The sequence below is a fragment of the Myodes glareolus genome, chromosome 6 (assembly GCF_982192425.1).
Source record: "Myodes glareolus chromosome 6, mMyoGla1.1, whole genome shotgun sequence".
Taxonomy (NCBI): domain Eukaryota; kingdom Metazoa; phylum Chordata; class Mammalia; order Rodentia; family Cricetidae; genus Myodes; species Myodes glareolus.
Genome location: NC_142031.1, coordinates 69657753 through 69683568, shown reverse-complemented (window position 1 = coordinate 69683568; position 25816 = coordinate 69657753). Strand labels below are relative to the sequence as shown.

At 40.8% G+C, this 25816-nt stretch overlaps 1 protein-coding gene across 2 annotated transcripts in view; it reads left to right on the top strand.

Moving 5' to 3' along the window:
- Fam13a (family with sequence similarity 13 member A) overlaps window positions 1-25816 on the top strand; it is a 90753-nt gene that overhangs the window by 9244 nt on the left and 55693 nt on the right. For both annotated transcript variants that reach the window (XM_048439635.3, XM_048439634.3), the window contains exons 2-4: window positions 6790-6831; window positions 22076-22117; window positions 25551-25727. In XM_048439635.3, coding sequence (XP_048295592.3) covers window positions 6790-6831; window positions 22076-22117; window positions 25551-25727 — 261 coding nt within the window. The remainder of the gene's footprint in view (window positions 1-6789; window positions 6832-22075; window positions 22118-25550; window positions 25728-25816) is intronic.

Below are 25816 nucleotides of genomic sequence, written 5' to 3'. Positions count from 1 at the left end.
ATCAAAATAATAAATAGTTCTTTGATTTTTTTTTTAAACACAAAGTCCTATGTTGCCCAAGCTGCTGGTCCTCCCGTCTCCACTTTACCCAGTGATGGGATTGCAGGCATGTGCCGGCACACCTGGATTTATGCAAGTTTGGGAGCTGAACCCAGAGTTTTTGTGTACATGCTAGCAAGCTCTTCTACCAACTAAGCCACTTTACAGCCTGAATATAGAAGACAGTACAGGTTATTAAGAACGTTGCAGTCATTGGGTAAGAAGTTCCTAAGAAGCGTGCAGAGGGTCTCCTTTTAGGCTTTTGAGAAATGCCCCAAACAGCTGCCCATGTAGTCAGGGGAGGCTATCCAGGAGACTTGGAGGCATTCTGTCAGTTCCCTTGACCTTCCAGAACTATACCATTATGTCCAGCGCCAGGCATAGCTGGACCAGTTTTTTGTGGTTTTCCTCTCCTTCCGTGGAGTCAGTCAACACATGCTGTTTGGGGGTTCTTGCTTTTTGTTTCTGGTTTTTTTTTCTTTTGTCAAAGAAGATGACTTTCTTCACAGGCAGACCTTAACTCAGGAACCTTCCATGAGGGCATCACACAGTACACACGGGACCACAGCATTTTAGAACTCTGTTTCTATACTCTCAGCCATAGGCTGCCGGTGTTCACAAGTTAGGACCCTCATTTTGCGTATATCTATTTTATATTTATACAACAGTTATACAGCACATCGGAATGGAAAATATGCAAGCAAAATAAGAAGAATACGATGGCATTTGTGCTAGTGTTTGTACGTGAGTATGTGGTCTCAGGAAACTAGTGTTTGTACATGAGTATGTGGTCTCAGGAAACTAGTGCTTTTATGTGAGCATGTGGTCTCAGGAAACGTAGTTCAACAGAGTGAGAGCCTTGGCAGGTTTGGAGTACATGCCTGGAAATGAAATCCAGTGTCTGGTGATCTCCAGGGACAGCTGATCTTGTCTCAAGAGCATATCCTTTTGCAAGGTTGGGCATGTTCGGATTCAGAAGAATTTGAAAACAAACAAGCAAACAAAAATAGCAAGCATTTCAGTCAGTATCTAGGTTTGTAAGGACTGATATATAAAGAAAAAAAAGTGCCACCACCCCAGGAGCTTAGAAGAGCGGAAATGCATTGTCTCAGGTTCCATCATCTCTGCAGACCTGGGGTTTGCTGCCCATCCTCTCTGCAAGAGGGAGGCAGTGGTGTGCACTAGGTCCTGAAACAACACACCATGCCCTCAAGTGCTCGAGTATCTCCATTCAAGTTTCCCTTTTTCATCATGACACAGTCACACTGACTCAAGCCTTAATGACTACATTTCAACTTGATTGCCTCCTAAAGGCCTAGTTTCTAAACATGGTCACATCCTGAAGTTCAGGGGCATTGAACTTCTCTGTGTATTTGCCAGGCTATGATTTACATGCACACCTAAGAGTCGGTTTAAGATTTCCACCCACAATAAAGAAACTGGTACATATGCCTTGGGCTTAGCTAAGTGGCAGAGTGCTTGCTAACATCAGACACTCAGGCTCTAGGTTCAGAGGGTGCACCACCAGAGAGAGAGAAATAAAGGGAGGGAGGAGAGATGGGATGAGAGAGGATGAGGGGGAGGAAAGGGAAGGAGAGGAGGAGGAGGAAGAGGAAGGAGAGGAAGAAGAGGAAGAAGGAGGAGGAGGGGAGGAGAAAGTAGATGGGCTCTCCTTAAACCTTGGAAAGTTGTTTGTCTCTCAGTTTTGCTGAACAAGTAACACCTTTCAAGTTGGTTAAGCTCTCCCATGTTTGCATTTCTTCTTTGGTCTGAGAAAGCCCATTCCTCTTAAAGGAAGGTAATTTGTGTTTCTATGGGCTGCGTGTAGCACTCTTAGTAACAAACACAGGAGGAAGACTGTAAAGCTGCTGCTTGGGCTTATAAGAAAGAATTATAAATAGCTCCTCAAATTACAACCACAAACATTTAGCTACAAACTGATCGCAAACTTGTACACTCATTTTCCAGAAAACAGAGAGATTTGTGTGCCCTTTGTGTTGTTTTCTGTTCTTGAATGGGACCAACACCAAAACCTAAACATCAGAACAATACAGGTGCCTCAAGGCCCAGCTGTCATGGCCTGTGGTCAGTGCCCGAGCGAGGACAGACTGAGGCCACTCAGGTAAAGTACAGCACTTCAGGACAGGCCGCAAGGAACTAGCATCACCTCCTTCCCATCCTCACAGAGAATGTAGACGGGCACTTTGTACAGTACCAAACGGAGTGGAAATCTGAGTCCTCAAAGGTTCGCTTAGCTCTGCTTTTGCCTGCTCACTTCCTCTTTTCGCCTTTTGCTTTTTTCTTTTTTAAGACCTCACAGATGGTTTTCCTCATTTCTAGAAAGAGTGGAACACAATTTTTAGCATGCCTACTTTTCAGTATCCAAGAAACACCTTAAATATCTCCTATTTTAACTTCATTGAAATTACATTTAAAGAATGAAGATAAATATGAAAATTATGTTAATTTTTTTTTAGTAACCAGCCCGCTTAAGGGACTAGAAAGTAGAATTAATTGGATTGTTTCTGAGAACATTGGAAAAGACACTGAATGGAATGGCAATATGGAGACGCATTGAACACCTTTTTCTGGAAATTCTCCCATCAGTATTTGGGTTTTTGTTTGTTTGTTTGTTTGTTTTTCTGGTTTTGGTTTGTTTGTTTGTTTGTTTTTTCACACATAAAGCACCATGCTTTTTTCTGCTCCTAGTTAGCTTGATATCCAGTGATCTGGCTAGGCTTCATGTTCTGCGGTTCCAAAGCTCCTGAAGCAATTCCCCAGGGTAGGCATGGTTTATGCCTATGATTCATCGATGCTGAGCATTTTAGGAGAGTTCAGAAGGTCCTGCTAACACCTGATTCCTCAGTTACTGACACTTCAGTTGTCTGGCTCTATGCTAAACATTCTTCTCACAAGCAGTTGTTTCCGGAGACTCCAACACTTTATACCTGAGGGAGGGCAGTGAGCATCCCCTTGTGTTACATGAACAGCAAAAGAAAAGCAATTGAGTCCCAAACTGTCTGTCTGCCACTAGTACCGTCTCACAGCCCAGCTCTCTCCTTCATCCACAGTGGTGACTACGCTTGATCTTTAAACTTGAAAGTGAGTCAGAATTCCAAGTTTAGAATTCAGGCAAAGGATTATACTTAATTTAGAATGTAAGTGAAGTCATTCAGTATCATTAGACATGACAAAGATTGTCAAAAAATAAGAATTTAAATAGTTTGGGACCAGGAACAAAAGTATATTTGTTTTGACAACTGTATAGAAATGATTGTCTTTTCTAATGTTTCCCATTCTGAACTGTCAGTTTTGTGAAAGAGTTCATTTTTCACAGTGCTGTTAAAAAGAAAAATAATGGATGATTTTTTAACTTAAAGTGACTTCAAAAATCAGGGTAGCTTGAAATGTTTATCTAAATTTTTCTACTTTTAATAGAAACTTGGGAGTCGGATATTGGGGTGAAAACCTGATAGGTCCAAAGAACAGAGGAATGATCAGCTAACCTGCCTCTCTATCTTTCCCAGATCGAAAAAGTTCTCAAAATCTCTAAGTCCCTCCCTACTATTTCCTATGCATCTCTCCCGGCTTGCTGGGTCCTCGGTACCTCTATGGTTAATTCCAGTCAGTTAGTCCTTGACTCTGCCCCCTGATTCAAGGTTAACTTTATTAGCAGTCTCGGAGTGTCAGTGAACAAATATCCCACAGCAGTAGCTAACTGTTCTTTAAAGTTAACTGCTTTAATTCACTTAAAATCAGTGCTTTAGCTGTTTGTATAGCACACCTTTGTCAAAAACCATACAACCTTTAAGAACAGAAAAAGAAGAAATATGTCCAGTATTTATCCATTTTGATTTATTTACCCTTATTTTCTTTTCATATATTTTGTTCCATAAATGGATTGCATCATGCTGAATACTATTTATCCATAAAATGCAATATATAAAGTTTTTTTATTTTATTTAAATTTCCGTGCTTTCTTATTTTCTTTTAGAACACTTAAACCCGATCCAAATGACAGTCTAAACAGTCTAAACTTAAGTTTCTGACTTTGTGCCTCATTGATGAATTTACTTTGTGCCAACACTACCTGAAGAGATGTTTGCTTATGATCAAAACTTGTGTTTCCATCAAGACTTTCATGGTGGCCCACACCTTTAACCCCAGTGCTAGGCAGACATTCAAACAACTGAGCCACATTCCTGACCCATGACAAACTATAAAAATCCATTAGAAATCAGTAAACAACCAAGACAGTGTCAGGTGTAGAAATACATTGTACTTACCACTGGTCAACGTTAGTGATGTGGGAATATTGGGGTGTCTTTGAGGACACCAGGTCCTTTCTCAAAGGCCAAGGTCTCAGAAAGTAGAATGGCCACCAAAGTGACCCCAAGCCAGTGGCTTTTATGCTCTTGTCTAGAGAATTCGAAGAATGAACTTTGAGAACCACAGAGGATAAGTTTCAGAGAAAAGTTTGGTCTACATTCCCTTAAGAGAGAGTGAAGACAGTGTAGCAGCAGGGTCCTTGCAGGTGGGATGCCATCAAGATGCCAGTTCTGGGGATCTTTTTAAAGATCTGACAGCACACAGTGGGCTGAGGCATAGGGAGAGGATGAGGTAGTCGGTCCAGGTGGCCCAGCCATGAGTCCTGCTTCAGTGACATTCTCACGCACAGTTTCCACCAAGGGAAAAAGACAAGTCAGGAACTAGCATCCGCGTCCCCCACCAAAGCATTCTCTGCCCTGCTGCTCGGGGGTCTCTGCCCTACCTGTCCAGTTACTATCGCCTGTTCTCATCATTGCCTGGATGAGTTCTGTTCCCACTTTGAGCCTGCTTTTCTGGATAAATGAGAGCAAAGTTCAAGTTCAGGTATAGTCTTTAGGAGGATCCAGAGGCAATAAGTAGTTTATTCCGTTTGTGTGGGAGACTGCTTCTGTTTCCTACAAAGAAGTGCCGCACTCACCGACAAGAACACTGGTGGAAGGCGCAGGGCCAGCCTTGTGCTGAGCTCCGTACCATCTGGAAATGCGGCCCAGCTCAGCTCTGGAGATGGCTCAAAACAAAGTCATAAATTTACTTAACAAGGAGTTTTTCTGGGATTGATACTTTAAATCCATTGCCTGCTTCTCGTGAGAACTTCAGAGGACAGTGTCAGAAGAACCTGTCAGGAGGTTAGACATGCCAGCAAACTCTTAGCACTTAAAAAATATCTGGCTAATTTAATGCCCACAAGATATATTACGCTAAGCATGTTCATTCACTGGGCCTTGTTTCGTGTGAGCGTTAAGGAGTTCTGATCTAAGAAAGACTTATACCCTCACGTCACAACACAAGGCAATATTCCTCTCCTGTAACTTGAAGTCATTACAAGTTTATACTGGTAGTTTTGCTGGCATAGTTTTGACGACAATATCTGTTTGATACAGAGTCCTTGATTAGAAGACAAATGCAACTATTTTGTCAAATGTTTTCTAGAAAGAATTTGAAATCAAACATATAAGTTTCTTATGTGAGGTTAGCTCACTGTAAAAACACTCCTCCAGACAGCTTCAGTGCAGTCAACCTGGCTATTCCCAGATGTGGTCCCCTCTAATTCTTATCCGTTCGATCTGAGTGATACCAGCTTTGCCCTTAGCCCATCCACATTATTCTTCAATGAAGCGATCCATCACCCCTCACATGGAAAGAAGGTGTACAGCTAAGTTATGCCTGTGTGTGTATGCGTGTGTACATAAAGCATGAAAATGCTATGAACAGCAGTATTGTTGACAACATTGGCAATAGAACAGCTGAACAAGATTACAATGGTCAAAAATCATTGGAAATTGAGAATAGTGTGTCAAATTGCACACACCCTATTCTAGTTGGACTGTAACTTTTTTTCAACTCTTAGAACAAGTGTGGGGGGGTGAGGTGGTGTGTGGGAGAGAGAGAAAGAGAGAGAGAGAGAGAGATCACATCCCTGTAGTAAAATCCCTGTAGTAAAATCTTGTTGACTTCCAGGTCAGTATTGCCAGTTGAATCCAGCATTTGCTTTTTCGTGAATGATGCTGAAGAAAACAAACAGGAGGCACTCACTTTAAGCTTTTATAATAAAAGGCAGTTTATTAAAAGAAAACATGTTAAGGAAAATTCTTGCATGTGTTTTACATTTAAAAAATTAAATACCTTTATATTAAGCTTCCTCTTATTTCCATTTGTTTAAGGAGCTTGAACTGTGCTGAGAATTTTCTTTACATATTCCCCTGGTATCCGTATCAGGTTCTACTTAGCAGAGCAGCCCCGGAAGAAGAAATGGCATGAGATTTGCCAAAAGAGATGAGCTTTTCACTGCGAAGAACTCACTCTTGCAGTAGCCCACGGCTTCACAGAGATAGTTCATGGCTAATTTTACTTTTGCAATTAGCTTTGTTAAAATAATTGTGTCTGCAATAATTTGTAGAGGATGTGTGTAATATATGAGTATTTGAATAAACTTGTTGGACAATATAGTAAAAAGCTGCTTCTTAAAGTGTGATAGAAATTACTTCTGCTTTAGGCTTATCTGAGAATACATCGATGGGCTGGCTTCTTTGAAGAACTAATCTAGGCTAGCTAGATCCCAGGGAGAAGGTTTTGCTAATTTGAATTCATTACAAGATCAGCGGTGATATGCCACAATTTGTGGCAAGTAGAACAGAATTTTCATAAAATTTACATGTGCTTTTAATAGATATCGTATTAATTCATTATTTGTTTTTCTTTTAGCTCACAGGAAGATGAACGACCTTTGTCACCTTTCTATTTGAGGTATTTATTTATTATTTTGTCTTATTTTGGACTACTATAAGACTTAAAGGTGAGTTAAGGTACTGTTGGATTTATTTGCCCATTTTTTTTCTTTCTTTTTCTTTTCTTTGAGAGTCTCATATATTCCAGATTAGCCAGGAGTTTACTACGCAGCTGAAGAGAACTTTGAATTTTGATCCTCCTACCTCTACCTATGGAGTTCCAAGATCATGTACTACCACATTTTTTTTTGTGGTGCTGGGGATATTGCTTTTACTGTTTCATATAATTGAAAAGACTAGGATGAGATATTTTTATTTTAGACTCAGAATTTAGATTCAAAACTGCTTGATCCTTAGGCAGTATGTAGCCTAAATAAAAACAAAACAAAACTGAACAAAAACCAGGCACACACCATATTGTTAGCATACACAAGGTCCTAGGCTCAGTCCTGGCACACAGAGACCTGTGTGTGTGCACATATGTGCATGCATATGTGTGTGTGTGTGAGCGCATGCACTCATGTGTGTGTGTGAGAGCGCGTGCGCTCATGTGTGTGTGTGTGTGTGTGTGTGTGTGTGTGCGTGTGTATGTGTGTGTGTGTGTGTGTGCATACAGTCCCCAGCATTCTGAAGAAGCCTTAGATTCTGCTAGCTCATTTTTTTGGGATTAGTGGAACAATAAACTAAGCACTCAGCAAGTTTATGGACCTCGGAGTTGTTTCTAGCATTTACAAGTCTGGAATAACAACTATTAATAGCAGCAGGTCAAGCTAACAGACTTCAGGACAGAAGTTAGATGAAATCGCACTAGTAACTGATACCTGCCATGACACTGGAATGCCTTTTCTTCTCTGCGTGAGCCACCCGACTGGGATTTAGAACCAAGTCTTCCTTATTGCGTATCTTTCCTCACACTTCAAAGACCTCTAAAATATGTAGAATAGTAGTTCTCAACCTTCCCAGTGCTATGACACTGTAACAATAAAATTATTTTCATTGCTATTTCATAACTGCAACTTTGCTACTGTTATGAATAATAATAGAAATATCTGATATGTGACACCTACGGAAGGGTTGCTTGACTCCCAAAGGGGTTGCGACCCACAAGTTGAGAACCACTGTGCTAGAATATCGTACAACGACATAAACTAAATTGCTGAGCTTTTTAGTCTTGCCTTAATTTTAAAGTCTAGTTTTTAAAAGAAATATCAAGATATCTAACACCTAACTTGTTTCTTTACCTATGATTTATTTACTTTCAACCGAATTTGTTGCAATCACCACGGAGTTAGATTTAGGCTTCATTTCAATAGTTGGGAAATGTGTCACAGAATGCCAGGCACAGCCGAGTGGCTGCTTTCCCCGTGCTCTGCCCACTGTGGAACAGGCTTTGGGTTGAGGCAGCCCACCAGCGGTTGTTGTTTTGTTTTTAAATCCTGGTTTCATCCTAACTGAGTCTGCATATTCTGATCACGGGCGATCTCAGCTGTGCAGTCACTGTGGGCATGTGAAGCTGCCATCCCAGAGTCCCTAGTGACTCCCAGATCACTACATGAACGTGGGTGGTAATGGCAAACAAGTGATCGCTGGCTTGTAAGGGTGGTTAAGCTTCAGAGAGCGCAGAACTGGATCACTGGATCATGCTACCTATTCAAAGTCTTTTTCCGGCTGTCTTAATTTTGTCATCCTGGGTGACAACAGTCTCTGTTTTAAGTAGGATTGAATTTTATTTTTGTTTACTGTATTTAAGGTAGATAGCAAAAATGGGCTTAAGCCTTCAAAAGTATATACTGGTATTTTACAGTATGAAACTGTGACTGTTTTCTCATTACCTAGACTATAATATTTCCATCATATCTGTTGTAAAAAGAAACTCTAGATTGGTAGAATGAAAGTTAGATGAAGAAGCTGGGAAGATGGCTCAGTGGCCAAGAGCATTTGCTGCTCTTCCGAGTCCTATTCCATGTGATAGTTCACAAGAGCCTGTGTTCCAGTTCCAGGGGATTGGATACCCACTTCTGACCTCTTCGGGCCCCAGGCACTGGACACAAACATACTTACATGAAGGAAAAACATCCACACACATAAAATTAAAAAAAAATCTAAAATAAAATTTTTAGAAAGAAAGTAAATTAGGATAAAAGAAAGTTCATAGTGTATTTACTGGGCGTTGAATGCAAGCTGCTTGCTGTATTCAATATTAGGGTCATCAACACTAAAATATGAGGACATTAGGGATAAAGAATGAGTTCGTAGAGGGATAGCTCAGCAGGTGAGAGCCTCTGCTGCTCTTTCAGAGGACCTGAGTTCAGTTCCCATCCCCCACATCAAGTGACTCACAGCCTCCTGTAACTCCTTCACCAGGGGCTCTGATCTTGGGCACATACACACACACGCACACACACACAAACACACGACATTACACATACATAGACATAAATAAACAAAAATAATAAAAACGAATCATCAAGAATGAGTATTCCTACAAACCTACATTCACAGCAGACAAAGAAGAGATAGCAGGCGCTATTTTCAGACAATGGAAGTTCAGAGTAAGTGTTGTTTCACAAAAGCAAAAATAGTAATTATTTAACCTGTAATTAAAATTCCAAAAGCAGTTTGTTTTTTTTTCTTTTTTGAGTAACATTGTATGGTAGTCTCAAAAATAACATAACAATTAGTTTGGTACAAGTTTATCTTAACTTTTATTTTAATTTCTTTCTTGATATGAAACCAAAAGAAACTCCTGAGAAAGCAGGAACCCACCCCCATAATTTGCTTGAATAGTTTGAGGCAGACTTTCTTGCTATTCTGTTGTATAGTGGGAAAAAGAAAGTTGATTGTTAATTATTATTAACCTCTGCTGGGTACTTTTAACTAGAAATATGACATGTCTATCGATGAACAGTTTATAAATACGTGCACATTGTCATGTTATGTCTAATAAGAGTGAATAACTCTTAGCTACTTTTAATATATTTTCATATTTCTACGACTTACATTTTTTATCATTTTATTACTTTAGAGGCCTCTGACTCAATGCCCATAACAGAGTTATTACAATATTCACAAATTCCTCAGTGATTTTTAAAGTGATAAAAAAAATACCCATTTCTTTACATTCAAAGTAATGTTTTGTCTGTAGAAAGTAAAGATGAATTGAAAGTTGTAACCTGCCTCTTTCCCAAATAGTAATAGTGAGTACTGAATGCTATATATTATATTTTGATAGTGTCCATTTGCTAGATTTTTCTTAAGGGGGAGGAAGGACCAACCAACAGATGAGGCATATCTGCTGAGATAGGGACTCGGCAGAAGCAGGCCCATCAATGAGGAGTCAGGCAGAGTGGTTGGGGATGAACAACTGGCCAGTAGTAGGATTAATTCTGGAAGATGAGCATAAAGTGGAACAGAAAACTTGGGAGGCTGCAGTCGGGGAGTGGGCAGCCTTCATAGAGAATGAGACAGACCAGAACAGATGGGCGATAAAGCAAATGAGTCCTCTGGTCTCAGAGGAAGGGGAGCGGATGGTCCGTCAAGGCAGATCACACAGGTAGACCTAGCCGTTGGTGCTCAGTTGGTGTGAGGCACTAGAGGAAGGGTCTGGAAGGAGGTGGCCCCACATGAATGGAGGCCTCAGGGTCTAGGTTTGGCTAGAGGAGAGAGTAGGGCCCAGGAGCAGGAACCAAAAGGGGCCTGCGTTCCTCACCTTGCTACACTGTCATGAGACAGAATTTCTTCCTCTGCGACTCTCAGGTCTCTTCATGGTCATGCTGTGCCCTGTGGTTTCTCTCCTGGGCGTTTCATTTGCGTCAGACCTTTCTGCAATAAAGCAAGACTGTTAGACACCAGTGCCCACACCCTGGGTCTAAGTAAATACCTTCTGTGCTAACAGGTCAGTGGCCACTGCGGTCCCTCATTAGCCTGCCTAACTCTACATGGAGCCTGTGTCTTTGTTTGAAGGGAAAGGAACTCACAGCTAGAGAGCAACACCTGCTACCATCATGTGTCAAGTTATTGCTCTGATCGTGGGTGTCATTACTCCCCAGATTGCTCCCTGGGGATTAACCAGCTCTGATGAAACAATTAGGGAAACGAAAGCGAAGCAAAACTTGGTAAGACCTCAGCTAAACAAACACATGCCTGTGCACGCTACACAGGAACATTCCTGGCAGGTGTATGCACTGTTCTCTTTCAGATTCTAGGCTGGGATCCAAGCACAGGAGCCCCCGACTCAATCGATCAGATTAACATCAAAAGCAACTTACCCTTGATGTTCTTCCATGCCCCGCTCTGCCTGTTGCTGTCTGCATTCTTCCTCCTGGCATCTGATCAGATCTGGCTGGGATCTGTTACTAGTTATGTTTCCATTTGTCTGAGTTCTCAGTGTGTACAAACTTGGCTTTGGGTTTCTAGAGCTGGTTTCCACCGGAACCAGGACTCTTCCCTTCCACTTTCTCCTCATCTCCCCCTGCTCCCAACCCACCTACCTGCAAGCTCCTGGTGCCCACCCAACCAGATTTTACATTTGAGCTCCATACAAATTTCTGGATGGCTGTGTGGCCTGTACTTCACCTAAGTCTGAGCTCTGTCCTTCAGGGGCCTGCCAAGTTGTAGCCAGTCTTACTGAGTTGTCACCAGTCACACGACTTCAGGCTTGTCCCTCATATGCAAGCTGAACTCATCTTCTGGAAAAGGCCCAGTTCTTGCAAGTTTGCTTTTCGATGCTCCATGAGAACTCGGGAGTTGACAGTTTTTAGATTTAAGCCTAAGTTTTAACATGGTAAAAGCCAAAGCAAAATTGTTATTAAGCAAGTTAGAGTTGATAAAGTTAGGCTCAGGGTTTCATCCATCTTCCAACTGTCCTGAGAGAATATCTGATAGATTTGTTCCCTTCTTAGTTGTTTGGGATGCAAGATCCTCCTTTAGAATTTTGTCCATTTTTAATTGCTGGAAGCCTTAGGCCTATCATTTTATGTAAGATTCTGAACTGCTGAGTTAATATTGAAAGCCTTAAGCATTGAATACATTCGAGTTAAAAATTTACCTGAGGTTGGATATGTTTTCCAGTGGGAAAATGTGCAAAGTCCTGAAAATTAGGTCATATAACTGCTGTCTTTGTATGCACAAAACTTTAAAAGCATCTCTAGACAGGTTTTTTTTAAAAGAGGGGATACCATCTTAATTTATGCTATAATTTGTATGTTTGTGATTTTTTTCATTGTATTTCTTTAATTTTAAATTTGGGTTATTATTAGTTTGAATTTTTGTCTTTGAAAGATAGTGTTTTCCAAAGACATGGTGGTGGTGGTGTATGTCTTTAATCCCACCACTCAGGAGGTCAAGGAAGGTGAATCCCTGTGAATTCAAGACCAGCCTGGTCTACACAGTGAGTTCCAGGACAGCCAGAGATGCATAGTGAGACCCTGTCTTCAAACAAACAAATTGATTATCATGGAATTATTTAAAGTGTTTACCACAGATGTTTTATTTTTGGCTAAGTTTGTTTCAGGCTGTTGAAGGGAACATATAAGCTATTTGTTTGGTATGTACTTAATTTTTTAACCAGATGAGAAATCAAGTCTGTTTGGACAGATTGGAGCACAAATCACTATTTTTTTACCTATCCATTTTGACCAGAATAATGTTTCTAAGCTGAAAGGGCAATTGTGGAGCTCAACTGCTGTGTGTGCATGTGTATGTGTGTGTGTGTGTGTGTGTGTGTGTGTGTGTGTGTGTGTGTGTTTGACACAAATAACATTTACCAGTCACATCTATTTTAATTATTGTTGATATTTTGTAAAATACATAGAAGTTAAAATTTGCCATTTTCGTTGTTTTAAATGTACAGTTGAGTAATGCTTCAAACATTCTGCTGTTGGACACCATCACTGCCGTCCATCACTAGAAACTCCAAAACTTGTAAGACCGAATTCTGTGCCCTTGAACCATTAATTCCTCATCACTTCCCCATCAACCCTAACCCTTGGCAGCCGTCATTCTTCCTTTGTCTCATGTCTTCGGTGCTCTAGGCATCTCAGCTAAGCAGAGTCATACAAAAGTCATCTTTCTGTGACTGTTGTTTCCCTTAACCTAGTATCCCCGAAGCTCACGTAGCATGTGTCAGAAAGCCAGTGTTTTTAGAGGAGGCTCGCAAGGGTTGAACCCGGTCGTCAGGCTTGTTGGCAAGTGCCTTCACTACTTGAGCTATCTCACTGACCTAAGTTCCTTCCATCTTTGACTATTGTAAATGACGCAGCTTGTGAGCATGGGTGTTCAAATTGCCAGCTCAAGTCCCTGCTTTCAGTTCGATTAAATATATACCTATTTATTCTAATACCTAATATATTCTATTAAAGTAGAATTGGTGGGCTTATTTTTAGGTGTATACTGTTTGGCATACAAGTAGCACCAATTTACATTTCTAATCATTACAAATTCAAGTTTCAGTTTTTGCCACCCTCATCAACAATCCTTAACTTCCTTTTATGATACTATCAATTCCTACAGATTTGAAGAATGAAGAACTCTTCGAACATTCCTTCTCCCTGGCCAAGAATCTAAATCTTACATAGGACTGAATGGATATCTATTTCGGAAATGTGTCATAGGAGATTTTTATGTGCACACCTAGCTGTAGACCAGCCTACTAGTATGACCAAAGATGAGAAACTGTAATACTCTTTGGCAGTTTTGAAAAATTTGATCCTGATATCCTTGACATATGAGCATCATTGCTCAGACTTTTTGCATAGTAAGAGGTAAACAGAGATTCTGAACTCAGTTTTCTCAATGTTAATAAAGACATTAGGCTTGTATTTGGACTCTACTGAGAAAGACAGACCATATAAAATTTTAATACTTCTCTCCATTGGCTCCCTCGGCAGGATAAAGCAAAGGACAATTTTCCTTATTAAAAATTATTCATTCTGCCTAAATCTCTTGCCATTTGGTTCTTCACTTCCATGACTTCATATTAGCAAACTCAATTGAATTCAATTGTGCTAACATAAAAGCTTGTCGTTAGGCAGGTGACTATCTTCACTGATATAACTACCCCCAATTTCCTTCTTAAATTCTAAGGATGTTAGAAAAGCTGTAAATGTAGAGCCGATGCTACAAAGAAAGCCAGGGAGTCTAAGAATGCTCTTTAATGAGTACCTTGGGGTCTTCATGTTCCATTTTCTGGTCAAGGTAGATAGCCAGAAAAAGAAAGAAGGCATTTGGAAGAGGGCAGAATTGAAGTGCCTTTACAGTCTGCTTCACTGAACAGAAAAACAAGTGGAGCTCCCCCAATGGAGCAGAGACATGAGTCATCAGAACATAATTGTGTGTTCATTTTCACCGCTCTGTCACCATCAAGTTCTTAATTTCACTATCTATTCAAAGACTAGAATACCTACATACGAAACAATGGAAAGGAGAGAGGATACCCCTGGGATGTTGGCTACTTAACCAAAGCATTTGGAAAAGGTCTCAAAGCAGGGGGATTATTGGATTTACTGTGCTTCAAAGTATATACTGCACAAAAGCAAACTAATTCTGAGTGTGTGTGTGTGTGTGTGTGTGTGTGTGTTTCTCCAGTTTAATCCTAACAGTGGAGCAAACAAGCAAATCTGCCCGAGAAAGTTTAGCACACTGTCCTAAGGCAGACTCCTGTACTGGCTCTAGTCGGCAGGGACATTTGCCCACAGTTACATGGACAATGACATAAACTAAGAACGAATCAGCTCACCCAGGTTACTTGGAAATGGTGTCTTGATCCACTGTTGCCCCTTAGAACTCTTTAACACAAAGAAATGATTTGGGATTTACAAAACAAAACTACACATTAAAGGAAAAGATGATCCTCCTTGAAAATTTAATATGAAAACAATGTTTTACTTGAAAAGCAATACTGTTAATCTTTTCAAAAGATTCTCAAGGATCTGACCAACCTCTCTGAATGTTAGTGAGAATCTCTTGGGAACCCACGTTTAGGTCTGGAATGACAAAGAGGTCTGGAAGTGCATTGACATTAACACTTTAATTGGTTAAATTGGCATGACAAGTGCACTAAAAACTGTGAGAAGCAGTAGAGATCAGATACTTTTATTTTTCCATTCAAAAATCTCCACGTCCTCTCCTCCTCCCATTCCCCTCCCCCTCCCCTACTTACTCTCTTCCCTCCCTCTCCCTCCTTAAGAGAAGGCAGGGAACCCTGCCCTGTAGGAAGTCCAAGGCCCTCCCCCCCACATCCCGGCCTAAGAAGCTTTGCATCCAAATAGACTAGGGTCCCAAAAAGTCAGTACATGCAGTAGAAACAAGTCCCAGTGTCGTCGTCCCCTCGTCCCCCCCCCTCCCCGTTTTCAGCCACATTCAGAGAGATCGCATGCTCATTCAGTCCCGGTCCAGCTGGATTTGGTGAGCTCCCATTCGAACAGGCACATTGTCTCAGTGGGTGGAGATCAGATACTTTTTAAAATCAAGTATAAGACACTATCCAGCAGATATCCTGGTTCTCTGGCTCTTAACCCTCTTCTGTGATTTTCCTTGAGCTTTAGGTGTGGTAGCTGCGTCATGGATACATCAGCTGGAACTGGGCATTCCATGGCCACTCTTTCTCAGCCTTTTCATCAGTATAGTACATAGATCTCTATAATAGTATCCATTTGTTGCAAAGTTGCTTTGTTTTGTTTTGTTTTGCTTTGCTTTGCTTTGTTTGGGTGGGGGTGAAAGCTATACTGGCCTGTGGGTATAAGTGTTTAGAATACAGTTTAGGAAATGAGAGTTTTGACTTCTCTAATACCTTTCCAGCCCTGGGGAACTGACTAGGTTGACAGTACCAGGCATTAATTCTCTACTCTTAACCAGGGTCTTAAGACCAATTAGATAACTGTTGATTACCCTCAAGATAAAAGTGCCACTATTACACCGCTGGGGGTATCTTGCTGGACTGGCCAAACTGCACCCATGAAATCTCAACGTCACTGTTGCCTAAACAAGACCTGTATAATGTCAACATCAGGTGACATGCCAATGTGGACAGGGGACATTTCACAAGATCCAGCCCCTAGATGAACAGGTAACCAATGGCTGATGAGAAAAGAAGAATCCGTTTTCTGTAAGACTGAGCTTCATGAGTTATCCAATCCCGGGCGATCAGCCCTAAACAAGAGTACATAGAAGCAACACTAAATGGAGTCAGCAGGACTCCAATTCCGGGAGATTCACTACCTTCCCTGAGTACTAGGGAACATGCAGGGCAAACAATCATACACCTAAAATAAATAAATATTTAAAAGCTTACAAAGAAGAAGTCATGAATTTGAGAGGGAGTTGAGTCACAGGAGGAGTTGACAGGGGAGAGAGATGTTGAAAATTATGTAAACACAGTATTCATGTATGAGATTCTCAACAACAAAATAAAAGTGGGAGAGATGGCTCAGTGGTTAAGAGTAGTTGCTACTCTTGTAGAGGACTCGGGTTCAGTTTCCAGCACCCACATGGGGGCTAGCCGTTGTTTCTCCAGTTCCAGGGGAATCCAACCCTTCCCCTGACCTCTGAGCCTCTGCATTCATGTAGTACATATGCATACACTCAGGCACACACACACACACACACAAGCACATATAAAATAGGTACTTTCTTTTAAATTTTCAAAGCCATAAGCTAAAATTAAAAGTCACATATATAATGAAGAGGAAATCCGAGACTTTCTTCCAGATTGGAAAAGAATAGGAGCAAAGTTAAAACTATGGAAGAAGTAATATCAGAAGAGATGGTTGTGGCTGAAAACTCTAGAAGTCTAAGAAATAAACCGTATGATTGGAAATTGAAGTAGAAATCATAGTATTTAGCCTGCTCATTGAGAGGTACATCAGCGGGCAAAGCAAATGTACCAAGTACAATCCAGCTGTGAAAGATGAAAACTAGAGTTTGGCGGTGGTGGAGCACGCCTTTAATCCCAGCACTCGGGAGGCAGAGGCAGGCAGACCTTTGTGAGTTCAAGGCAAACCTGGTCTACAAGAGCTAGTTCCAGGAGAGGCTCCAAAGCTACAGAGAAACCCTGTCTCAAAAAATACCAAAAAAAAAAAAAAAATAATAAAAAAGGAAGATGCAAACTAGTATGTGTCAAATAGCATGGCATCAAAGCATTTGATCCAAACTCTTCTGCTAACAAAGATGAACTCGTAAATCCATATGAACATGGGGGCTGCACATGCAACAATACATCAGTTACAAAGTTTACAAAGAGACACAGCAAGAAAACAAAGACACAGATCCTAAACCTTCTCCTGCCAGTGGCTCCAGTATCCCCAGGATTCATGCTTTGCTTGCTCTTTGCCAAAGATCTCAGTCTTTTGAAGCAGCTTCATAACATATTCTAATGGGGCAACTATTAACAGGTGTTTTTCCAGAATTTTGTGGAAGTAGCAGATTATTTGAGAATAATAGGCATCTTTTGTGAGGACACTAAAATGTCAGATTACACAGAGTGAGATCAGTTTCCCTGAACATCAGCTTCCAATCTGTAAAACGAACCCAGTATCTATATGACCTTTCTGTTACATTTAATAATTTTGGCTAATAATGACCTACTATAAAAACTAAAAAAAAAAAATCTGTATCTCTTTTTAGACACAAATATACTAAGTATCTAAAACTGAGAACTCTTTAGAAATCTCAAAAAGACCTGGGCGGTGGTGACGCACACCTTTAATCCTAGCACTCAGAAGGTAGAGGTAGGCGGGGCTCTGTGAGTTCATGGCCAGCCTGCTCTATTGAGTGAATTCCAGAACAGCCATAGCTACATGGAAAAATCCTGTCTCAAAACAAACAAAATATCAAAAAGAGCTGAACAAAAGATGTCTGCAGACTGGGAAGTATTGAGTAGAATATAAGCTAAAACTCTTTTCTTTACATTGTGCCCTTTCAAATATGCTTAATATTTAAAACAATAGTAGATGTGACATTAGAGAGTATGAATATAAATATTTTTCTTCCTGTTCATTAGTATATACGACATGTGGTATGTACAGTATTATGTACACTATGTTTAAAACCAAACTGTCTTCAAGATGTTAATAATACCAACCATATGTAGATGATGCAACTAATATTAAGGTTAATGGCTATGAAAATGCCGCATGACCCCTCTGCCTGTGATAATCATGGCCAAAGTCTAAAAGAAAGGGAATAATTATGAGGCTGGAATGTGTTTTCAAGAGTGACACTCTGCTGAATGCATTAAGATCTTAAAATTGAGAAAGCCACTATTCAGTTACCATTTTGTTGATTTTTTTAACCAAATAAGTGTATATGTTACATTCCATAGAGAAATGGCAATTCTGTTAGCCCTTGGGGGTTTTGTTAAGGTGGTGGTACTGTCCTTAGGACTGGGTGTGCCACCTAAGAGAACACAATGAACCAGGAGAGGATGCACAGCTCATGACTTATCAGGGTATCTTTATGTAGTTTTGTAGATTTGAAGCTCTTATGCATATGTGTGTGCATATGCATGCGTGCATTGTACGTGTGTGTGTGTGTGTGTGTCTGTGTGTGTGTTTTCTTTTCTTCAAACCAAGAGTTCTAATAGAAGCCTCACCTGTCAATAGGCAGCTGCACATCTCAGCACATACAAATTCCAGAGACCAATGTTGCTAAGCCTAATTATCTTAAGAAAATGCAGGTTCGATTCTGCTAATAGAAATAAGGACTAAAGGGACAGAAGTGGGCCATAGAGCACACTTGTAGAGCCTGTAGAGCACACATAGAGCTTGTAGGCTTAGAGTCTCGTTTAACAAATGATTGCACCAAAAGAACATGCAGATGCATCATCACTAACCGTCGGCATGGTGATAAAACTGAATATATTAATTCCTATTTTATAAAGAGAATTTAAAAACTTCATGAAATAAAGAAAATATTGTTATACGTTAACTTTATTGCTCAAAGGCGTTTTAGTTTATAGCAATGCCCTAAATTTCCTCCTTGAATGAACCACAGCTTTAAAAGAAGCTCTTGTTGCTGTCACTAAATTTTCTTATGGGTGAATGCTAAGCACAGCCTGTGGAATTATAAAGGTGGCTGGATACTTGGCCACAGCCATTTGGTATTTAATAAAATTGCTTGACTCATGCCATAAAACTAACTGTAGTTCTAATCTTTTATAAGGACTTAAATTTGGGGGCAGTATACTTGAATCTGAGACCGTGTTACAAATTTTAGAGCTAAATAGATATTACTAGCCAAGTCTTTCATTTTCTGTATAAAGACACCAGCCCAAAGAAGTCTAGTTAATCAACGGCCTGCCTATGACTTCATCTAATTTCCAGATCAACAACCAGAGCCTTGCCTTTTCTGCTTCTCAATGGAAATTATGCTCTTCAAGTTCCTTAAAATCATGCCCAAGCTATATAAACAAGAAATTCTATATCCTGTTTAAAAACAAAAACATAAAGTTAGCATAAATCTGATTGAAAAAAATATAGCAAAAATGAAGGTGATGTAACTATTAGTACTATTTGTTCATTCAGTTTTGTACCCCAAAGAGAAATCTCTATGACTGACTCAGATGGCTCAAGTCACTTTTCTTGTAAGTTTTGAAGAAGATCTTAGCTGATTTTCATTCACGGAGACTAACATAAACTAGTTGTGCATGGTGACACACACCTTTGATCCAGGCACTCCAGAGGCAGAGGCAGGCAGACCTCTGTGAACTGGAAGCTAACCTGGTCTACAAAGCAAGTTCCAGGACAGCCAAGGGCTACACAGAAAGAACATGACTCAAAAACAAACAAAACAAAACAAAGAAAAAGCAACAACAAAAAGATTGCCATATTATATCTATATTAAATTGTTTGTAGGATTTAAAATAGCTATTGTGATAGCTAAATAGTTGAAATTCTAAAGAATTTTAGTTCAAGGATTAAGAACCTTACTACTCAGTGTATCTTTTACTGACCAACGATAGCATGGGAGTGACTGAGAAATTCATGAAAACTGCAGAGTCTGGCAAATGCTATAGCTCAGTAGTAAAGCTTTTGCCCAGTTCTGCAAGGCATATGATCTTTGCTCCCCTTTCCCTTAGTCCTGGTGAATCACAGGTCATTCCTGTGTATGCTGAGGCTCTAATCACCTATTAGAGTTAGGAATGTCAAAACCTAGTCCTTTTGTTTTGGTGGCTTTTTCCTTCTCATGTTTTGCTTCTCTTTATGCTGGGAAAAAAAAAAGAACATAAAAATACCAGTCTGGAGTTGGCACAGTAGCTCAGAGGAAGGGAACCACCTAGCATGTGGCAGGCCATTTGTTTATCCCTGGCAGCACAAAGCAAACAAGCAAATACATCTTCTTTAACAGGTGACATGAACAACATTAAGAACCAAGTAGAGAAGAAAGGAGAGAAAATACATCTCCTTCTTCTGGAGCCAGCGGCCAGACTGGCTAGAAGCCTGCCTTTGGAATGCTCTCTAGCATTTAACACATCTGACTCTGTTTTTCTAGGTCTTTCCTAGTCATTATTTAGTCCATTCTGGCTTCCCAAACAGAGATTGTGTAACTGTATTGAGGAGCATAGGAGTTAATTATACAGTGTTGGATTTATGGAGAGCTACCCACAAAACATCCCTAGGGGAACTGCCTATTCCAGTTCAGGACAGATACAGCAAGAGTTTCTTGTTGACCATGGAGCCTGGGAACCACTGTGACTAACAGGCAATGTGGCCAAAAGGCAAAGTCAAATGGTAAGCCTTCACCTCTACCTGCAAGCATCCCTTGGTGTACGTGGTGCTGAGCTCAGGTTCAGGAGCTGAACTCTTCCGAGCTCTGCGCTCATCAGCATCTCTCCTCCATAGCAGCTGCTACGCTCTCTAACCTCTTCCCCGAAGACAGGAAAGACAACACACCCTTCGAACGTCCGCTCTAAGCTGAGTGAGAGAAATTCAGGCAAAAGCACCTAGCACAGTATCTGAAAACTCTAAGAGTTCAGGACTTTTACCTATATACACATACATTTATTTATTTATTTATTTATTTATTTATTTATCTATCTATCTATTTATTTATTTATTTATTCTTAGTTTTTCTTTTGCTCAATGAAATGGTTTTGGGACTTTTCTATCTTTGGGCATAACTTATAACTGCACCTCAACTGTCGAAAACGACCTGGGACTGATATATGATTATCATATATAATAGGATGAGGATATCCTAAATCCTCTAGGACAAGGATTTCCACACGTAGCATGGTGGTGGTGGTGGTGGTGGTTTTGTTGGTGGTGGTGATGGTGGAGAAGGATGTGGGAGAAGGGGGAGGGAGGTTGGGATGGTAGTAGGGAGGTGATGGGGGTGTGGTAGTGGTGGAGTGGGGGGGGTGCTGGTGCTGGTAATGGTGGTTGTGGTGGTGGTGGAGGTGGTGGTGGTGGTGTGGTGTAGAATCCTCCAAGTGGCAGGTCCCAATGTAAAGGCTCTGCAATGTATTGTTACACAGGAGCAGAACCTCGCTGATTCTGAAGCAATACTTGAATGTGTGGAAGTGACCCCAGATGAATTAGCAAATGACCCCCAGATGAATTAGCATATGACCCCAGATGAATTAGCATATGACCCTAGATGAATTAGCATTCATGGTGGTTGAAGCGCAGCCACTGGAGCGATCTTCCTCTCACTTTCATCTTCTTCCTGTGTATTCTGCAAAGTAGGAAGAGAAAGGGAGAGGCCACTTTATCAAAACTGGCTTGGTAGACTCAACAATCTACTCAATGTTTGACTTCCTTTGGGGGCATAGAAACTTGAATCTTGACCAGGCATAGGGTTAGGGTGGAGGGCTGGGAGAAGTATGACAGATGCTACAGGTAGCTGAAGCTGGACCCTCCGCTGGCTTGGTGAACATGGAGCTCCCTCATTAGGAGGGTCGATGATGGGTATGGATGTATACACCCATATGGTGTATGGGTGATGTGGAATCGTTGCTTTAATTATTCCAAAGGAACCAAGCTTTTTAGAAAATAAAAGTTTATAAAAGTTCAGCCGAACATGCTACATCATTTGTTACAGTGTGCTCTCACGGAGATTGACAGTCTCCATCCTGAGGAGTGCAGGGAGGAACCTGTGCCTGATGAGAAGACAGGTTGGAAATGATTTCATAGAAAACAATGCCAGTTCCTTGTTCTCTGTCCCCTCTGGACCCTGCTGACCCCCGTGAATTCTGAGCAGTTTTAGAAACACGCCTATCTCTGACCCCCAGCCAACCTGATTTTCTTTCTCTCTGCTTCTTTTCACAGTGCTCATGTATCTCAAGTCAGCAATGTTTCAACAACTGGAGAGTAAGTTATTTGTTCTCATATTTTGAAACTCTTTATGCCTTTTCCCATTTATTAATGAAAAAAACCATTTTAATGTTGTGTAGAATTGGAAGATTGTAGCATGTCTTTCTTCCACCAGCCAACTCCTTAATCACCACACTGAGACCTATTATTAATTATGAAAGCTCAGCCAATAGTTTAGGTTTGTTTCTAACTAGCTCTTATAACTTAAATTAACCCATATCTTTTACTCTTCGTTGTTTTATGTGGCTCAGTTATTTTTGCTCTGCACTGCCCATACTGCTTTCTCTGCATCTCCTCTTGTCTCCCCTTTCTTCTTCCCAGCATCCTCTGTGCCTGGAAATCCTGCCTATCTATTGGCTGTTCAGCTTTTTATTTAGCCAATCAGAGTGACACATCTTCACAGTGTACGAAGAGATTACACAGCAGAAGATTAAGATAGGAAACAAGGAGTGGGTTTTAAGCCATTCATCTCCAGAAAGTAGCTCTGTGTATAACTACACACAACCCCCTACCTCATGTGAAACTATCAACTAGGTTCTTTCTTATTTTCACTATGTTATACTAGGTAAGCCTTCAGTTTTCTATGTAGCCCAGGCTGGCCCTTGACTCACAATCCTGCGTGTCCCCCAGTGCTAGGATTGTAGATAAGTGTGCCACTATGCCTGACACTATTACCTCTCAGTTTATTTCAGTAGAAACAATGTCAGGTTCAGTTAATGTTTACAAAGCCAGAATCTCTGTTCCCTGGAGGCAGCTTGTGGAGAATGGAAGTAAAGCTCAAGCATTAGCCGTAGCTTTTCTCCCCATTTCATTCATTTTACTGAGGTGATATTCATTGAGTGCCTGCAATGTGCCATCCCCAGGGTTAATGTGGGATAGAGAGTGAGCCTTGGCCCTGCCTTTGAGGATTTTTGCAGTCCTTTTACTTGTGTTGTTATTGGGATACAGAAAGGAAAGCAAAGTTGTGGTGGCACCACGTCCTTTCTCCGCACAGCAGTGGCAATGCTGGGGTAATTATACCTGGCACATTCTTTTTCCCTCAGAGCCTAGGGGTATGTAGGCTAAGGACATCTCTGTTTTTTGCACTGCCCCTGGCTGGGTTATCTGCACTTGCTCGCCTCTTTGACCTCATTGCACGTGGTTCTTGGGTCACTTGACTTTCTATTGCTGAGACAGACTGATCTGATTTCTGTGGCAGACATTCATCTTGGCTGTGCACTGCCCAGCCAGAACTTTCATGTTTTGATTCATCCCTTCCAGGAATCTCTTCCTGACCCACTAACAGATGGCACACTGCCACACTGTTCCCTCTGTTCTGCCCTGTGCAGGCTGTGTTAACACAGGATCTTTTTTGCCATGTTAATGTTTATCTCCCCTATTGCTCTGCCTTAAGGGCTTCCTCAGGGAAGGGCTTCCTTGGGAGTGGGGATGAGAAGGCATGACGTCAACAACATAGACACTGGGAGTCGGGTGAAAGGAAAGCCACAGATTTATTTATTTAGCGACTGGGAGAACCTTATATACACTCCCAGTACCCAGGAGTTTCAATCTGTGGATATGCTTGGTCGCCTCTCACTGGCCAGGCACAATCAGGACCCCTGACGGCAACTGTTGCTAGACTCTCAGGCAGAATCACGTAGTTGCCCCTCTTTGACCAGGCATGATCAGGACCTCTGGTACAGTGCTAGGCAGACTCCAGATTGGCATTCCTCAGCCTGGTAGACCTTAACTTCCTACACTTCCCAGTGCCAAGAGACGTGCTAGGAATGTTAATACACTACCTAGGTAGTCTCCAGTTCACTAGATAAATGGTCTGTGGTCCAAAGGTCTTTCATTCACCCCTACCTCTTTGGTTTTTTTTTCTGGGACACATGAAACCTACTCATAACATCTTCCTTGGGCAATAATCTAGTGTTAAATGTAGAGAAGGTGTGAGATGGAGGAAAGAAAGAAAAAGGAAGAAGCAATGACGGGAGAGAACTGGAATCTCAAAAGATGGACTTGGATTTCCCCCACTATTTCAGGAAGCAAACAAGAGCAGAACTAATTTTCTTTGACTCTGTAAACTTTTAAGATTCCAGAACTGAACCAATATGGACATGTTCTTGCCCATGTTGTGCCCAATTATCTCTCCTCGTGCAGCTGGTGCCACTGTGAGTTACTCTCTGTGTGATGCTAACTTATTTACATTCCCCGCACCAGTGAGTCACTTGGAGCACCGAATACAAAAAGCTGCAATGACTACCTCAGTTAGGCTTTATGTGCTCCTTATCTTAAAGTAATTTTGATAAAAATTAACTAAGAATTAATAGAACTGTTTATTTAGCAAAATTTAAGTTGAAGTTCTTAAAGACCATTTGATAAAATTAGGCAAGTGGTTTCATAAGATTGTAAGTTTAAGACTTGCTAGGTCTATGTAGCAAGACCCTGTCTCAAAACAAAGCAAGCGAAAACCATTTCATTTAAAGAAAGGTATCCTTCAGTCTAGCTATTAAAAAGCAAACAAACAAATAAACAAAAAGCCTGTGAATCTTTTAGGTAGTAAAAAAGCAATCATTGAGGAGTGGAGTGTAAATTAAGAATTTCCATACCAGCTTATTCAGAATTAAACTAAATGGCTACTGATTGCTTAGAGACACTAAATGACTCTGCCGCTGTGAAACTGCCACAGGTCTTTGCGAGAGCAGGCAGAGCAGTGACAATGGGCAAAACTATCCTCTTTGTATCTCACGGTGCACTGTTTTGGCCTTTTGTGCTTAACCTTTTTTCCTTAGGTTTAGTAAAGTAAATCTATCCTTCCCATTTGAATAGCATATTTTGGGATGTGTTCATGTGAATCCAGTTTTAATTTTGTCAATCACTATTGGATTATAAACGTAAAGCAATTTGCCATGCCTTTGAGATGTAATTGTTCTGGTGAGCTAGGGGTCCCCCACCCCAAACACTACTAATCCCTATATAATTTTATCTTAATGAGATTCTAAATATATACTAGATATTCTAAAATACCTTTGTCTGTTTACTTTGTAAATCAGACTGTCACCTTCTGCAGAACTGGTATGGCTTCGGGAGGAATCATGCTTTGTAAAGATACTCAATTGTTGCTCTATAGTGAAAACTTTTCTACTTCTACCTCTTCTTAAGTAGCTCTTATTTCCCGACATCCTCCCAGTTTTTGCTACATCTGCTTTGAGCATTTCAGTCACTACAGACTCACAAAATGAGACAAACAACCTGGTGTGATTTAACTTAGTTTTTTTTTAATGCAACATGCAATTATTTTACATGAACGTACCATTCTGTCTTTGCTCATGAGTACTAAAGGCCTTCAGTGGGAAATAGAGATACTTCTGAACTACGGGCCTATTTTTAAAGGAACTCATTGGTAACCTTGATTGCTTCATTAACTTGGTGGTTTGTGTTTAACTAGACTCTTAGAAAGAACCATCAGGTCAGCAGTAGAAGAACATCTTTTCGATGTCAACAGCTCTGGAGATCAAAGTTCGGAAGACTCAGAACCTGGACCACCATCGCCATCTTCCACACCCACCAGGCATCGAGGGCATCAGTTTAAGAAGCAGGATGATGTTTGGCATGGCCGAGACAAGTAAGTTGCCTTCAGCTCTCACTTCTTGAGTTTTCTCTTCCTGTTTTTAAGTCAGTCACTGTGTTACAGGTCACCTGCTCCTCTCATTT